Raw genomic sequence first — 18,780 nt, 5'->3', positions numbered from 1 at the left:
TAACTGACTTGATATATGTACGTATGTGTGTGTGTGCGCGCACACACACACACACACAGTATGAGTAATGCAGAACCATTTAAGTGGCAAAGGTGGGTAACTTGCCAGGACTGGGCTTATTATTTGATTATTACATGCCTCCCCTCCCCTCCCCCCATGGAAAGGGGAAAGTAACTAATTTGTATCACTCAGACTTTCATACCGTGTTTCCCCGATGATAAGACACTGTCTTATTAATTTTTTTGGACAGAAAAACATCAGAGGGCTTATTTTCAGGGGAGGGCTTATTTTAATGAACATTGACAGCAATTTTAATAAACAGGTAAATGTGAACAAAAAAATGTACCTTTATTCAATAATGAATTCAATAAAGAACAGGATGACACGCTCACTGCTGCAGTTCTGATTGGATGCAGCTCGGAGCGCGGCATGCGTTTCATGGGGGGGGGACGGTGCATACAGAGGGTACTGTAATGTAGCGTGTAGTGCAGGAGATCACCTTCACTACAGTAGCAATCTCAATAGGGCTTATTTTCGGGATTGGTCTTATTATCGGGGAAACACGGTAGATGGGAAGAGGTAACATGTTTAAAGTACTGTGGGGTACTTAGATAAAACATCTTTTGGAAATGCAAAAAGCTGTTCTACCCAGGTTCAAACAACACAAATCCTCAGAAGGCAAAATACTCTTTTAGAAAATTTTGGTGAACTTCATGGCAAAAGGAAATATTTTGTTTGAAACTGAATTACCTTTGTTTCAATGGGTAAATCTTTGATTTCATGTTAAAATATGGCATCTTTTTTTGGAGGGGGGAAGGCAGGGTATTTGAGGTTAAGTGACTTGCCCAAGGTTACACAGCTAGTAAGTGTTAAGTGTCTGAGGCAGGATTTTAACTCAGGTCCTCCTGACTCCAGGGCCAGTGCTCTATTCAGTGCACCACAACATCTAATCTTTTTAACTGAACTTTATTATAAAGTCAAATTGTGTTAAAATACTAAGCAATTCAAAATAAAAATAAACTACAGAATAAATTTTGTTTTACGAACTAATGGGATTTATCAGACATCAAGATTAAATATTGAAGCCTTTTCACATAACTTTTAACTCATGTCAATAGTTATTGTAGGCTCAACTGATGAGACACAGGGATTAAATTATCCATCTAAGCAACAAGGACTAGTCCTAACAGAAAATTATCAGAACTGGGGGAAAATAATCACTACAGTATACCGTTTAATGCTGTGTAGATATTTGTGTGATATATGCTTTCTTGGCAATCGTGAGCAAATCTTGTCCTAAATATCCTATTCCAGTCATGATGTTATTTTTTTAAGGGAGACATGGGAAATTCCACGTTTTTAACAATACTCAAGTATTAATTTCCTTCTCCAACAGAACTTCATTCTTTGCTCATCCTTCCTACACAATCCCTACTTCTCTTCTTATTTAGTTAGGTCAGTCCTCATTTATTTTGATTACAGCAGTTAACTGGCCCTCTGGGCATTCACCTGTCTTTTTGCAAACTTTCTTCTTTAACTCTCAAGTATTTTCTCTATATTTTCTCTAGCTTCATACCGAAGGGTTCAAAGGTTCTACAATGGCAGAAGCTGGTGTCAGTAGGGGCAACTATTATGAACTCCCATTGATCATATGTTCAGATCATTTTACAGCTGAACTATTTTTTTCTTTTAATTGCAAGAGAGTTGAAACTAAGTTAAGAGAATGACCACTTTTTATGTATTATCTGAAGACAATTTGTTCAAAAAGCAGAAAAACACAACTAACTTTATGTTTCAACAAATGACATTTATCTTAGTTATCTCAGTCTTTCCCCCACTTGTTAGGAAATTTGTATCCACTCAAGGAATACTCGGCATTCAAATCATTCAGTTCCAAAGTGAAAAGAATGCAACTTACTTCATTTGTACTAACTAGCCTGGCATTAACACCTCCTCCACTTTAAACATCCAACTTTCTCTCCCTCCATATCTTAAAAGTCTTGTCTTTTCTTCCTACCTTCATTCCTTTACCTAGAAATACTTGGGGCATGATGGAAGGGCAACGACTTTATAGTCAGAAGATGACAACTACTGTCTTAGGCAAAGGTAGATTACATGCTGTAGGAGGGGGGTGGAGGAATTTCACAGAACCTCAGAATTAGAAGGGACCTTAGAAGCTACCTAGTCCGTAACTATGACTGGAAAAAAAAAATCCCCTTTAAATCATATTCACCAAGTGCTCATCTAGCCTTTACATACAGACATCAAATCAGGGAGAATCAACTCCTTTCCCTTATGTACAGTCTCACTGCAATTTTAGATAGCTATCCAGTTACACCACCTCCATCTTAATTTTGTGAGATTCATGTTTGCAATCCAAGTGGAAAACTTCACATTTATCCCTACTTGATTTCCTCTTATTAGATTCAGCCCTATGCTCTAAACCACCAATTTCTTTTTGAATCCTGACTCACAATTAGTGTATTTAATTCTGGGTTTGTGTCATTTGAAAATCTGATAAGCATGTCATCTATGCCTTTATCCAAGTCAGTTATAAACAATTTAAAACACAGAACCAAGGACAGATCCCTGGAGTCATCAAAGGCTTTCTAAGCTGACAACAAAACACAGGCCCTGCCTAGACCCCCATTTCCTCACCTTTTCCACAAGAGCATGAGATAGTGCGTGAAACACTTTACTAAATCTAAGTAACTACGTTTCTGTATCTACAGAATTCTTCTAGTCTGGTAACCCAGTAAAACATTTAACAAGTAAGTTTTTAAGTCTTTTCTGACTCTGCCACTTACCACCTAGGATAATGTTAGGTCTCGGCTTCTTCATGTCTAAAAGTAGACGATTAAATACCTGTACTACCTATCCACCTGATCGTTATTATCCCCAGGTTTGTTGAGGAAACAGAGGTTCGGAGTTTACGTGTCTTGCCAAGGGTCACACAGCTGGCGAGCATTTCTCTTGCTGGGACCCGAACCCGTCTGGCTGACTTCAAGTCCTCTGCCACGCTCTTTTCACTCCTGGTGCCACCTCTCTACTTCCTCGCCAGCTTCACAGCATCAGACTTCCCCCAACTCTGAACGCTCCTGACCCCAGAAATAAAGACACAACTCCAAGCCCAAACTTCTCTTCCAATTTTATCCATTCCCGACTCGTACTCTGGGACTGGGATCTGGTCCAGTCCGTCTTTGTATCCCTACACGAGCGTATCACCGAGCTATGCCCTCAGTTAGCACTAAGTATTTTTAAAAGTTATTAAAAAAAACAAACAACTCCCCTACCTGGCTGGGAGTGTTTGCTCTGCCTGGCTTTGCTGCAATCACTCTTTCTAGAGTGGGGTTCTCAGGGCCGGGGCCGGGGTCTCCAGAGCTGGGTCCGCCCCCAACCCCTACCCTATGGGGATGATCGCCCCTCCCCCACCCTGGCCGGTCCACCCCGCCCCTGCCTAGCCCCACCACGGGGGTCGAGGTCGTCCGTTTGCACCCTCCCATCCGCCACCCACGCCGGCCTCAGGCCTCGAGTCCCAGCGGGGATACCGGCCCCGGCCCCGGCCCTGGCCCTGGCCGCGCAGGCCCAGCCCCTCCCCCAGCCCGAGTCGGCCTCACCGCCCCGTCGCGGCCTCACGCACCCACTCGTTGGCCCGATGGCCGAAAGTGTACAGGGCCACCTGGCTGGCCACGTCCACTATGCGGTTGATATAGGGGTCGTGGCGCTGCAGGGCCGCCAAACTGATGTCCCGTCCCTTGCCCACTAGGCCACCAGCAGCTACCGCCGCCATCTTCCCTCCCTCCCGGACATCAACACGGTGGACCGGACAGACGCGGCCAATCGAACGCCGAGAAGCGCGAACTTGCCCGCATTCTAAAAAGAGAGAGAGGAAACCAGGCCCTCGATACAGTGCTCCAGGGCAGGTGAAGCGAGCCAGGGATCCGTCCCTCTCCTCCAGGATTCCCACGGCAGACATCGCTAATCGACATCGGCGTATTTTCCTCTGGGGATTTTGTAACCATGGGCAACTGGAGGTCTAGACTCGGCCACATCATCCATCTCTCCTTTAGCCTGGCCACTCAGCTCCACGCGTTCAGCGCTGCTTCCTTCTTTCACTTTTAAAAGGCCTTTTCCAAGAGCTGGTTGGGACACCAGCTATTTTAAGCCTCATATGACTATTTCAACTCATTTGCTAGTCGCAACTAAAGGTGATTGTGAGTTCCGTGTCTGTTACCAAATGCATAGTTTCCGCATGCATCACTGTCAAATCATAGCAGAACTGTTCTCACTTTTCTTTGGCCTTATTTTTCATACATCTCCAATCAGACTGGACCAACCCCTCTCCCCAACCCAATTCTCAAACGGCAGAAAGTTGCTGTTACCCAACTCAGAAGTGAAGTGATTTGGTACCTTCATGTCTCCAGTGGACCCCACACTTAAGTCTGCATTCCAAAACTTTATCCTCCTTCAAGCCTCATTTCAGTTGCCACCTTTCCCACGAAGCCATCATTCTTTGATTAGCTACTGATGTTCTTCCTTAAATTTCCCTAAAGTACTTTTTTTTTGGAGGGGGGGGAGTCTTTTTGGAGGGGGAAGGGCAGAGCAAATGGGGTTAAGTGACTTGCCCACGGTCACACAGCTAGTAAGTGTTAAGTGACTGAGAACAGATTTGAATTCAGGCCCTCCTGACTTCAGGGCTGCTACACTATTCACTGAGCCATCTAGCTGCCCCGCTAAAGTACTATTGATAGACTGAGGGAACTCTAAGCACAACACTCAGTTCCAGTGAAAAGGGCTTTCATTCTTTGAAGACACTTTAAGAGAGGACCTTGAGAGAGACTGGGGCTGCCATGCAGGGCTGCAGCCTGAATTCAAACATGAGTAAAACAACAGAGTACTGCCTCAGTGCTAGCAAGGAGGGCTCTGTTATTTTCTGACGAGTTGTTCAGCCCTGTTACTGTCTATGGGCTAAGTGCTCTGGGAGCAACCACTGCTGATTCAGCCACTCCCAAGGCCTGCTCCTAGTTTGTTGGGGCTGAGATTGTGCTGGTGGGGCCTGCACTGGACTGTACTCTGCTCTCACCCAGGTCTGACAGACCTTTCCTATCCATCTCCCATGCTGTCTTGGGCTCTGTCTTTTTGTTGGTTCTGCTACTTTAGAATTTGTTTAGTTATTTTTTAAAGGTATTTGGAGGGATTGAGAAGAGAGCTCAGGCAAGTCCCTGCCTTTACTCTGCCATCTTGGCTCTACCCAGGCTTCTTACCTTCTTACCGAGGTTAATGCCTTCTATATGCACAAGTGATCCCATTTCATCCCATCTCTTCCAGTACATTGTCCCTTCTATTATCCCCACTCTCTCACTTATCTTCAGTGTCTCTTTGACTCCTGGCTACTTCCTTATTGTCAAAAATATGCCCATGCCTCCCCTATCTTTACTTAATCTATCTATCCCTGCTAGCTATTGCCTCATATCTTTCCTCCCTTTTATGACTAAACTTGAAAAGGTGGTCAAGATGCCTCCTCTTCCTCTCCTCTATCTCCTTAACTCTCTATAATCTGCTTTCTGATAACAACGATTCCTCTAAAGCTAGTCTTTCCAAAGAAACCAGTGATCTCTTAGTTGCCACATTCAATGACCTTTTCATTCTTCTTGACCTCTCTGCAGCCTTTGACACTATTGATCACTCTCTTCTCCTTCATACTTTCTTCTAAAATTTTTTGTGTCACTGCTTTCTCCTTTCTCCTACCATTCTGAATGCCCCTTCCCTATCTCCTTTGCAGGATCTTCAGATCTTGCCTTCCAACTGTGGGTATTCCATGAGTTTCTATTCTAGGTCCTCTTCTCTTCTATTTTTATGCTATTTCACCTAGTGATCAGCTTCTGTGGTTTCAATTATCATCTCCACTCTCAAATCTATTTATCTTGCCCTGACCTCTCTGCTCATCTCCAATCTTACATCTCCAAATACCTATTAGATATCTTGAACTTGATGTGCTGTAGACATCTTAAACTCATTATATTCAAATTTAACTCATCATCTTTCCCCAAACCCTCTCCCCTTCCAAACTTTTCTATTACTGTTGAAAGCACCAGCAATCCTCTCAGTGCCCCAGGCTGGCAATCTAGGTGGCACCCTTGACTCCTCAGTATCTTTCACTACCCCACCCTACTCCCATATCCAATCTGTTGACAAGGCCTGTCAATTTCAGCTTTGTAACATCTCTCAAATATGCTCCCCTTTCTCCTTTGGTATGGCTACCACCCTAGTGCAGGCCATCATCCCTTGAGCCATTGCAATAGCCTGCTGGTGGGTCTTCCTGCTGTGAATCCCTCTCCACTCCAGTTTGCCTTCCACTCAGCTATCAAAGTGACCTCATTAAAGTTCAGGTCTGCCAATGTCACCCCCCAACTCCAGTGACTCCCTGTGACCTCCAGGATCAAATAGAAAATATTGTTTGGCATTCAAAGTCCTTCAAGACCTGTCTCCACTCCCTCCCCCCTTTCCAGTGTTCTTATACCTTGCCACTTACTCAATTCAGTGACACTGGCCCCATTACTGTTTCTCAAACATGTTACTCCATCTCTCAGCTCTGGGCATTTTCACTGGATATCCCCCTGCCTGGAATGTTATCCTTCTTCATCTCTGTCATTTGTCTTCGCTGATTTCATTCAAGTCCTATAATATCATCTTTGTGAGAATAATTTTGATGTCCCTACTCAATTGGATCAGTATTTACTCAGTTCACTGTGATTTATGGGTATCAGTAATTGTCCATAAGTAAGACAAATAGGATAGAATTAAGTTTCATTGTTAGAATAAGAATCATATAGATTGGAATTAATGAATCCACCATGTGTGTCTGATAATATCTGCATATTGACGATTATGCTGCTTTACAATTACTTTTAAGATGTTTGCATACTATACTTATAGATTTATAGTTTGTTATTTAGGTCTGTATTAACCTGTGTTTGGGATAGAGATAGAGACTTGCTGTACCCCTCCCCAGCCCCACAACTTCTATGAATGTGCTCTGAGATTTGCTGTGTTCCAGAAAACCAGTTTTCCCTTGTATTTTGTTCTTTTGCACCTAATGCTCATAAGATGCTCATGCAAAGTCCCAGAGCCTGTTACTCATATAAACACTGATATTTGAGGGACATGTCCCTTGACCAAATATGGAAGCTCCTTCTTTTGGTCAAATATAGAAATTCCATTTTCCCCTCCTCCCTTGACCAGTCATGTGAGTCTCCCCCTTGTGGAACCGACCAATCAAAGAATTGTACTGCCTCATTCTATTTTTTGGTACTCCCTCAATCACTATAAAAGAAAATTTTCCTCAAGTAGAGGGGTCCTAGACTGCAGAGATACTACTGGTGTTCCTAAGAAATTGATGTGTTCTTGGAGCTCTGCCTCAGTTTTTCCTTATTGCAGACTGGATTTTTTGTGAGCCACATCTTCTACAGAAATCCTTCTCAAACCCTCTTAATCCTAGTTCCTTCCTTCTGTCCAGAATTTCCTTTGTATCCTTTATGTAGTTTGTACATAATTGTTTGTATGCCCCCCCCATTAGATGTGAGCTCTTTGACTTTACCTGGCACATGATAAGTGCTTCAGAGTCTTTATTTTCTGATTGACTGAGGTAGAGAGTAGTCACTTTCTTTTTAAGGTTTATGGAGACAGTGGCTCTTTCTGCTCACTGGCAGATTGCTTTGTCATTGCCACATACAAAGCCTTCAGTACCGACTTTTGTTCTAGAAGTTGCCAGGGAAACTCCCTGTGCACTCCATGGGATAACCCCTACAAGCTCATTACCATGCTTTTTTCCCTGAAGGATATCTCCCCTTCAGTTCTTCCCCCTAGTTAAATAGACTGAGGTTAGCTAACTAAATAACTAAATAGCTAACTAATACTAAAAGGTTAGCACGTTTGTCCTTATCTCCAATTCTGGAAAGTTCTCTGGGGTGCTAGGGAGGTTCAAATATTGCCTTTTCAAGTTCTTCCCACAATTCCCCTCACTCAAGGGTCTTAACAAAGTCCATGTGGCACAGTTCTTAATGGCCTCCTAAATGCCATGTAAACAATCCCATTCAGCATAGTTCTTAGACGATCTCAAGATATCCACATAGAGGTACCAAGTTTTTACCATAGCCAGTGGGTTTATAGGTTATAATCCCCACCAGACACAAAGCTATAAAATTCTACAAACATCGTTTTACAAAATTCCTATAGGTTACTGCTAGCTTAGTATATATAAGGGCCTGTCCCAACACAGTCAAATAGAAAAACAATTCAAATAAAAAACCAACTAACAAAAGTGAAAAAGGAAAAGGAAAAAAAAATAAACCCAAGCTTCTCTCAGAGAAACTCAAATCCCAAATGAGATCTCAGAATATGTAGAGCTTTTCACAGAAGGGATTAGGGACCTGTGATGGATTCAGTCAATCCACAAACATTTATTAAGAACCTTTCTGCTAAACACTGAGAAAATAAATATAAGCTGAGCACCCTCAAGGAACTTGCATTCTAATGCTAAAGGAGATTCTAATTCTAATAGGAAGACAAGGAATAAAACTGAAAAACTGTAAAAGCTGAAAAGTAGTAAAGAAAGTCCTGCATACTTACTGGAAAAGCATGAAGCATTCAATCCTCAACCTTCAGGTGAGGAACTAAATTGTCCTTTGTGAATATTCCTCTGGGTCCCTCCTGCAATACACAATGTATCTAAAATTTTTCCAGAGAGCTCTGCAACACATTGGGTGTTCAGTTGGAGGTCTGGATTAAAAATTTCCTCTGGGTCTCTTGAACTCATAAGACAAATAAATTTCGCCAGTGGACCTCTTCCCATTCTTAGGATCATCTGAAGAGAGTGCCCGGATCACACTACTATAAACAAGTGAGTCTAGTTCAAAAAGTAAGCAAACAAAAATAGATAAACTCAAAATATCCTGCATAGAATAAAAAAATGGATTAATCACTGGAGATTGATTGGAATCAGTCTCTTAGATCCTAAATAAAGTCCTCCAAGTGAAATAATGTGAACCATTGTTGCATCTGGGTCCAAGGGGAAGAAAGGCACTCACCTTCTCCACCCTTTTAGCTCTGAACCCTTGCATGCAGAAAGGGTTCAATTTTGGGGGAGCCTGATTTCTACAGAGAGTTGCCAAGTTATTTTTTCTCATACTTTCTGGCTTTTTACTCCCCCACACCGGAGCCCCAGGAAAAAACTATTTAAATCGTAGTTTTGTACATGCTTAGGGTCTTGCCAAAAGGAGGGGAGGCTCACCTAAACACATATGTGCTTCAGCAGCCATATGTTCACAATTTGCCATTTCTGCCAGGCTGGGGGGGGAGGGGGGAAGGGGACAACAATTCTTTCTTAGCCATACATGGAAAATGAAGGGAGGGAAAGTTACTTGACCCATATCAAACTGAAGGAAAAGAAATCTCCTCTTTTTAAGGTCTACTGAGTCAGTGCTTCTTTTCTTGAAGCTTCCAGAGGAATTCAGCTTATGCTCCATGCAGTGCATAGGTCTCCACTCTACAGATATTCATGTCTTCAGACCACTCCAGGAGCATTTGGGTTTGCCTGCTTTAGTAGTTAATGCTATTTTCAGTGAAGCATTTCCAGCAGATGGAGTATTGGTATTTCTGATATATTTTACCTTTTTGTGGTACCCAAACTTGAAAGAGCACAAGTCACTGAGCTATTCCTACCGCCAAACGGATCTTTATAATGGGCCAGCCTATCACCATAGACGATGTTTTCTCTTTCTCAGAGTCACAGAGTCAGTTCTGGGTGTCACTAATCCAAACAGTGGTATTCCCAGAGTTCAACTGCTCAGAATTTCAAAGATTTTGTTAGAACTTCACAACTAATGTAGACATGTCAGGACACACAGAGACCCTGAAATTTATCACCTGGCTCATAATCTATTACTTTGCTGTATTTCTCTCCTTGTACAATATTGATGATAGATTGAGTGTTGGGGGGGGGGTTATTGTTATTGTTACTGCTACTAGTATCACTATTGCTACTATTTTAAAAAAACATCTTGTATCTGACAGAGTGTGGGTACTTAAAAAGTTTATTTATTGGTGGATTTGTTGCCATTATGATGAATATATATTCATATATATATATATATATATATATAAAGCATCTTTGATAGTTGTATTAAGAGGAAACAAGCAGGCTTTTTATAATCAATTTTCTATATTGTACTTTATTCTCACACACTTGTCTCAAAGCTTAGCACAATGCCTAGTACATAGTAAATGCTTAATAAATGCTTGTTGATTTAACTTGACTTGAAAGATGTAGAGAATCAGGATCCTAAAGGGCTTATTGTCTGACTATAAAAAAGCATTTGGTGCAGTAGTACATTCTACCTCCCTACCTTCTCTGCAATCTATAGTCTTAGAAAGGTGCTGAGGGTCCTGAAAAGGTGGGACTTGACCACATCACACTGTTAGTATATGTCAGAGGTAGCACTTAAACCCGTTTTCCTGATTCCCAGACCAATTCTATATTCACTGGGCTAAGGATACATCATGATTGTACAAGATTCCTTAAAAGTTTTGATAGCAGAAAATAATTTGTTCCATGGCCTTCGGATCATTAATAATAGGAGAAGTATAAAACAGGGTGGCATGTGCTTGCCAAAGATATTTGCCATTGTCATAAAGGAAACTGAACACAAAATTTGAGAAAAAGAGGGATTCATTATAGATAATGAAGTGCTCCTGATGCTTCTGCTTGTGTATGGCATTGTGTTCATTTCACCAATCTCAGGAATACAGTCGAGCCTCGTGGATGAGATCTATAATCACTCAAAAGAATTTACCCTAACCATCTACACAGAAGCAATCAAGTGGATGAAGAATGCCTACTGTCCAGAACAATGAATATGGATCCTTGGCACCCTTCTCTTCTTTTCCTCCTTTCCCTGTTGAGTAAAATGTATTTCTCTCTCTCTCTCTCTCTCTCTCTCTCTCTCACTGTGTATTCTTCTGTGCTTTGACCAGTTCAAATGAGATTGAGGTTCAAGTGTCAGCTACTTCCCACCCCCTTGTTTGTGTAAAGGTCTACTTGCACAGCCTGATTACATGAGATAACATTCCCTAAGTTTCCTTCTTTCCCTTCCCCCATTCATATATTCCTCTTTCCATTCTTTTAAGATCATTAAGACATACCAGAACCATTTCTAGGTCTTCAGTCTAATTAGATTCCCTCATGATCCCTGATAGAGCTCAGAGGGAATGCATGTATCATCTCCACATCTTAGAATTTAAGCATTTCACTGTTGATCAGTCATTTCTGACTCTTTGTGTCCCCATTTATGGTTTTCTTGGCAAAGATACTGGAGTGGCTTGCCATTTCCTTCATTGGCTCCTTTTACAGATGAGGAAACTGAGACAAACAGTAAAAGAACTTGCTCAAGGTCACAGCTAGTAAAAGTCTGAAGTTAGATTTGAACTCAGGTCTTCTTGACTCCAGGGTGGGCATTCACACCTGGTTGCACTAAGAATAAAACAGTAAATTTAAAAAAAAGTCAATTTATTCTTTTTAATTCCTTATGATTGTTCACATTTACCTTTAAAGTCAATTTATCCTTGTTTATTCTTTATGATTGTTCACATTTACCCATGTTTGAATTTTAAAGTATCTGTATAGTTTTAATCTTTTCATCAGGAATTCTTGGGCAGTCCTTTATTTAATTTTTTCCCTTATAGAAATATACTCAAGTTTACTGGGTAAGTTATTTTTTTTTTTTTTAAGCAATCGGGGTTAAGTAACTTGCTCAAGGTTACACGGCCAGTTATTTCTGGGTGTGGTGCTGAGTGTCTGAGCCCGGGATTCGATCTCCAGGTCGTCCCAACACTGGAGCCGGTGCTCTTACTCGCTGAGCCACCTGGCCGCCCCTAAGCAATCAGGGTTAAGTAACTTGCTCAAGGTTACACGGCCAGGTGTTTCTGGGTGGGTGCTAAGTGTCCGAGCCCGGGATTCGATCTCCAGGTCTTCTCAACACTGGAGCCGGTGCTCTTACTTGGGTAAGTTATTCTTGATTGTGAGTCTATATCCTTTGCTTTCTGGAGTATTGCATTGCATTTAAGATCTCCACTACTTTAGAAGGCTGGTTGATAATTTGAGTGTGACGCTATGATTCCTAGATACCTGAATTCTTTCTTTCTGGTTTCTTGTAGTATTTTTCCTTTGACCTAGAAGATCTGGATTTTGGCTATGATATTCCTAGGAGTTTTCACTGTTGGGTTTTATTTTCAAGAAGTGACTAGGAGATTCTATTTTCAACTTTGCCTTCTTGTTCTAAAAGATCTGGGCAGTTGCTTTTAAGATTTTTTTTTGAAATAGGTTATCTAGACTTTTTTGTCATAGTTTTAATATAGTACAATGATTCTTAATTTTTTTCTCCTTGATCTGTTTTTCTCATCAGTTATTTTTCTTTTTCTACAATATGTTTTCTCCCACTTTTTTAGTCTTTTGAAATTTTTTTTTAGTAATTCTTTATATCTCATGGAGTTATTGACTTCTATTTGGTCTATTCTAAATTTCAGGAAATTTGCTGCACAGCTAAGATTTTGTTACATCTCTAGTCAAGCTATTAATTCCATTCCAATTATTTCTTCTATTTCTCTAATTACTTTAATTTCTTTTTCACTTTTTTCCTCTAGTACTCTCATTTCATTTATAAAAACATTTTGTTCTTTTTCTTAAACTCTTGCTTCATCTCTTCTAGGAATTCTAGCTAAATTTGTGCCCAAATTGTATTTTTTTCTTTGAGATTTTGTTTATAGTTGTTTTAAAGTCATCCTTTTCCTCCAGCTTTGTGTCTTGAGTGTCCCTATCACCATAAGAGCTTTTTTTATGGTGAGATTCTTTTTCTTTCTTGCTCATTCTTCTATCCCAATCCTGACTTCAAACAGACAATGGTAGGGCTAATTTCCATGCACTTCTGGAGAGCACCTCCTGTTGCTGTTTGCTTAGGGTAATGGCTATTGCCTTATTCCAGAATCTTAGAGACTCTCCTGCTGGGGACTTGCAAGCTTTCAGTGTTCCCAAAGTATTTTTCTAACCCAAGCAGTCTGAGCTCTGAAAGTTCTTGGGTCTAGGTCCAAGTAACAGTAGACTACTAGCTGGACTCAGCCACCATCAACTCGTTGGGAACCCCACCATTCTGGTTCAAAGTGATAGAATTGCAAGCTTTCTTTTAGTCTGGGATTCCTGATCTAGTTATTCTTCTTCAAGCTTCAGAATGGGCTAGAAGCAGGGATTGAGACATGACTGTTTCTAGAGTCTGAACCATCATGTTGCTGCTTATTTCTGAACTTGTTCCTTATTAGATATACAACTGAGGGTTTGCCACCACTTCTTTTTTTTCTTTCAATTTTAACTAATTAATTTTTAGTTTTCAACATTCACTTCCATAAGATTTTGAGTTCCAAATTTTCTCCCCATATCTCCCCTCCCTTCACTCCAAGATGGTGTATAATTGGATATAGGCTTTACTTATATTTTATATTAAGCTTATTTTTATATTAGTCATGTTGTAAAGAAGAATCAGAAGCAATAGGAGAAACCACAAGAAAGAAGAAACAAATAAAAAAAGAGAGCAAATAACATGCTTCAATCTGCATTCAAACTCCATAGTTCTTTTTCTGGATATGGATAGCATTTTCCATCATGAGTCCTTTGGAGTTGTCTTGGATCATTGCATTGCTAAGAAGAGATAAATCTATCAAAGTTAGTCATCACATATTGTGGTTGTTACTGTGTACAATGTTCTCCTCGTTCTGCACACTTCACTCAGCATCAGTTCATTCAAGGCTTTCCAGGTTTTTCTGAAGTCTGTCTGCTCATCATTTCTTATAGCACAATAGTATTCCATGACATTCATATGCCACAACTTGTTCAACCATTTCCCAATTTATAGATGTCCCCTTGATTTCCAATTCTTTGCCACCACAAAAAAGAGCTGCTATATTTTTGTATGTGTGAGTACTTCCCCATTTTTTGATCTCTTTCAGGTACAGACCTAGAAGTGGTATAGCTGGGTCATTTATAGCCCTTTGGGCATAGCTCCAAACTGCTCTTCAGAATGGTTGGATCAGTTCACTACTCCACCAACAATGCATTAAGGTTTCAATTTTCCCATATCTTCTCCAGCGTTTATAATTTTCCTGTTTTGTCATGTTAGCCAATCTGATAGGTGTGATGTGGTACCCCAGAGTTATTTTGATTTGCATTTGTCTAATCAATAGTGAGTTAGAGCATTTTTTCATATGACTATAGATAGTTTTAATTTATTTTTTTGAGAGGAAATCGGGGTTAAATGACTTTCCCAAGGTCACACGGCTAGTAAGTGTTAAGTGTCTGAGGCTGGATTTGAACTCAGGTCCTCCTGACTTCAGGGCTGCACCACCTAGCTGCCCCAATAGCTTTAATTTCTTCCTCTGAAAATTGCCTGTTCATATCCTCTGACCATTTACCAATTGAGGAATGACTTGTAATCTTATAAATTTGACTTAGGCCTCTATATATTTTAGAAATGAGATCTTTATCAGAGACACTGGTTTTATAAATTCTTTCCTAGTTTTCTGCTTCTCTTCTAATCTTGGTTGCATTGGCTTTGTTTATGCAAAACCTTTTCAATTTAATGTAGCCAAAATTATTTATTTTGCATTTCACAATGTTCTGTATCTCTTGTTTGGTTATAAATTCTTCCATTCTCCATAAATCTGACAGGTAAACTATTCCTTGCTCTCCCAGTTTACTTATAGTATCAGCCTTTATATATAAATCATGTACCCATTTTGACTTTATTTTAGTATAATGTGTAAGATGTTGGTCTATGCCTAGTTTCTGCCATACTATTTTCCAATTTTCCCAGCAGTTTTTGTCAAATAGTGAGTTCTTATCAAATAGTGGAGTCTTTGGGTTTATCAGACAGTAGATTACTATAGTCATTGACTACACTGTCTTGTGTACCTAACCTATTCCACTGATCCACCATTATATTTCTTAGCCAGTACCAATAGTTTTGATGATTGCTGCTTTATAATACAATTTAAGATCTAGTATAGCGAGTTTACCTTTGCTAGCATTTCTTGTCATTAATTCCCTTCTTATTCTGGACGTTTTGTTCTTCCAGATGAATTTTGTTATTATTTTCTCTAGCTTTATAAAATAATTTTTGGTAGTTTGGTATGGCACTGAATAGTAAATTAATTTGGGTAGAATTGTCATTTTTATTAGATTAGCTTGGCCTACCCATGAGCAACTGATGCTTTTCCAGTTATTTAGATCTGACTTTATTTCTGTGAAAAGTGTTTTGTAATTGTGTCCATATAGTTCCTGGGTTTGTTTTCCTGCTGCTACTTCTTTTTCTTTTTTGCCTTTTGGAGGGCAATTGGGCTTAAGTAACTTGCTCAAGGTTACATGGCTAGTTGGTGTGTGTGTGTGTGTGTGTGTGTGTGTGTGTGTGTGTGTGTGTGTGTGTGTGAAGTGTCTGAGGCTGGAACCGAACTTGGGTCCTCCTGACTCCAGGGCCAGCGCTTTACTCACTGTGCCACCTAGCTGCCCTGACTTGCCGCTACTTCTTACCCAGAACTCTATCACTCGGCACAGGTCACCTTCTCAGCCATCCTGTATCTGTAACCTCTAACTGAGTATTGGGTAGCAAAGCTGTCATGAGTCACCTGTTCCCCTTCACCCTGCCCTTGGTACCCTATCTGACTCTAGGACCGTAGATGCACAGCCTTTCCTGGTCCTCGCTCGAGTACTGTGTATAGTGCTCTCTTAGCAGCTGGGAGATTAACATAGGTCTTATATAGAATAGAGTTATGCTACAGGTTCTATGAGGCAGGAGTTAGTAGGGAGTGTATTCAAGACATAAGAGACAGCCAATGTAAGTGCATGGAGATAGGAGGTATAATATCCTATGTAAGGAACTTAAAACTGGAATGTAGAATGTGCAAAGGATAGTAACATACAGTGAATGTGAGAAGTTCATCTGGAGCCAGATTGTGAATGGTTAAAATGCAAAGCATAGGAGAGGTCAGGAAGAATAAGAACTGAAAAAAGGCCATTCATTAGTTTTGGCAATGAAGAAATCATTGATAACCTTAGAGAGAACAATTTCAGTTGAATAATGAAGTCAGAAGACAGGTTGATAGAAATTGAGAAGCAAGTAATGAAAGGAAATGTAGGCGATGAGTGCAGATAGCTTTTTCTAGGAGTTTGTGAAAGGGAGAAGAGATATAGGATGAAAGCTTGATGGGATGGTAGGGTAGAATAAAAATTTTTTAAACTGGCGGAAACATGAGCAATCACTTTCATAAGGAGCAGAAAAGGAGCCAAGAGATAGAGAGAAAATTGAAAATTGGAGAAAGACAGAGGCAGACAGTCAAAGAGCCAGAGCCAGAGATAGAGAGGGAGATGATAATTGTGAGGATGATCTGGAGAAGAAAGAAAGGATGGGGTCAAGGGTACAAGCTGTGGAGTTGTTGAGAAGTTCAGAGATTGGAGTAGAGTGGAGAATGGGAAAGGGAGATGATGCCAAGGGGTTTTAAGATATAGAAAAGGGGAGAAGAGGGACTTTATTGCAAATTGCCTCCATTTTCTCTGAGTCTGAGGTGTGGTGAAATGGAAAAGGAGAAGATAGAGTGGTAGGCTTGAGAAAAGAAGCAAAAGTTTGGAATATCCTTTGTGGGGAGTATGATAAACAACTGGAGAAGAATAAAGAGATTGCCTTATTGTAAGAAATCAGTTAAGAGGTTTTTTGGGGGGAGGAGGCATATGTGATTCATGATTTCCCAGGGAGGAAGCTCCCTCTACCCAATGCAGTTCAGCACCTATTCTGCAATCATTGGGATTAGAAAAATATAAATTTATAGTGGACCTAGTCAGTCGTCATAGTTGTGTGACTTCTTACAGCATCAGTCAATTGCATGTGTGTAGGAACAGAGAAGACAACAGATTTGGAAAGGGATGAATGGTGGTAAAATAGGGAGGCAAGGGATTTGACCTGAGAGGATACTGCACAGTGAAATAGGTTATTAATAAGGTCAAGACTGGGAAGGGAGGAAAACCAAGCGTCATAAGAGCTGAATTGTCTGGGAAATAATGAGGGATGAAGGGACTAGAAATCAAGGTGAAAATGAAAAATAGATTTAGAAGGAGTGAAGCATCTGGGAAGAGGCAACAGGTTGTGGGGAAAGAGGCTAGGGAAACCATGAGATGTTTAGATATAGGGGACATCAATTCTAACCCTCTCATTTTACAGATGAGGAAACTAAAGCCTTTTAAGGACAATGTCTTTCCTAAGATCATATAGATAGTAAGATTTGAACCCAGGCCATTTTATTCCAGAGCCAGTGAGCTTTCTACTGTACTATGCTTCAGTTGAGGTCTAAAATGACACTGTCCTGACTCCCTGGATGATGGTTTACATGAGGGACATTTATTCTCCTGCACCTATAGGTTACTCTTCACAATGGGTATTGCATTTTGTTGAAAATTTTTCCTGCATCTGCTGAGGAATCCAAGTGTTTTTCCCTAGCTATTATTATTTATGACTTTAGTTATGCTAATTGTTTTGAAATGTTGAACAATCTGTTCATTCCAGTTATAAATCCAATTTGATCATAGTGAATAATTTTGTAGTATGTTGCTGTGTCATGCCAAATGTATTTAAAATGTTTTCTCTTAGAAATTTGATTTTCTTTTTTCCCCCAAGTTGACTAATGATTTATTGACTTTGCCAGTCTTTAGAAAAAAAAACCTCTTTATTTTATCACTTTAATAGTCTTTTAATTTTCAATTTTTATTATTTCTTCTCTGAATTAAAAAAGTCTTCTTTTGTATTTGTTTGGATATTGTTAATTTGTTGATTTTCTAAGTTTTAAAAATATAATACTCTTCTCTTTTCCTTTTATATCAATATTTCAAAAACATTCATTTCCCCCTGAGGACTACTTTAGGTACATTACCAAAAATTTTGATATGTTGACTCATAATTATTCTCTTCAAAATAATTATTATTTCTCTTATTTGTTCTTTGTTCATTAATTAGGTTGTTATTAAATTTCCATTTAGGTTTGTATCTTTTGTTCTTAATGCCTTTATTAATGATTATGTTTACTAGGCTATAGTCTTAAAATATATTCATTATTCCTTTTTTACATTTCTTTATGCTCTGGCACATTATTAACTTGGGAATGTTGGAAATATATATATATATATATGTTTATATATGATCTTTATATTCCCAGACAATAATCATCAAAGGTCTTTTAATTTTATTTTTCTATACTCTGTTCAGCTATGTATTTTCTTCTATATTTATCCCACTCTAAGAAAGGAATATTAATGTTTCTTAAAATTATTGTGCTACTATCTCTTTGCAATTCAGCCATTTCTTTAGGAAACTTGACTCTGAAATTTGGTGCATATATATTTAAGCATAATGACATCTGCCTATTTATTTCTCTTTAAATCATCAGTTTCTATTGTTGCCTTATGTAAAGTAATGATTTCAATGCCCACATTTCAAAATTACCTGTAGTTCATTTTTTCTAATACTTTATTTTCATTTATTTTGTGCTTCTTGTATACTACAAATTGTTGGGTTTGTTACATTTTTACATTCTCTTAATTTTATTAAAGATTTTAATCCATTCACATTTAGATTTATAGCTGAAAAGTTTGTGTTTTACTCAATCCTATTATTTTTTTCCTTCCCTATTTTAAAACATCAC

At 39.5% G+C, this 18,780-nt stretch overlaps 1 protein-coding gene across 5 annotated transcripts in view; it reads right to left on the bottom strand.

Annotated features, from left to right (window-relative positions):
* DCP1B (decapping mRNA 1B) overlaps positions 1-18,780 on the bottom strand; it is a 316,409-nt gene that overhangs the window by 68,791 nt on the left and 228,838 nt on the right. Inside the window, exon 1 of one of the 5 annotated variants that reach the window (XR_011169490.1) lies at positions 3,641-4,069. Coding sequence is in view for 3 of the 5 variants with exons in the window: in XM_069094318.1 (XP_068950419.1) it covers positions 3,641-3,976 (336 nt within the window). In the remaining 2 variants the exon portion in view is untranslated. Of the gene's footprint in view, positions 1-3,640; positions 4,070-18,780 lie in introns of those variants that run through there. The other 4 variants (XM_069094320.1, XM_069094318.1, XM_069094319.1 and 1 more) reach the window with 4 other exon arrangements.

The sequence above is a fragment of the Petaurus breviceps genome, unplaced genomic scaffold (assembly GCF_028583685.1).
Source record: "Petaurus breviceps papuanus isolate PSGF00001 unplaced genomic scaffold, PetGlider_PUasm1.0 216, whole genome shotgun sequence".
NCBI classification, from domain to species: Eukaryota; Metazoa; Chordata; class Mammalia; order Diprotodontia; family Petauridae; genus Petaurus; species Petaurus breviceps.
Note: the sequence above shows the minus strand (reverse complement) of the source record. Positions and strands in the feature narration are given on the sequence as shown.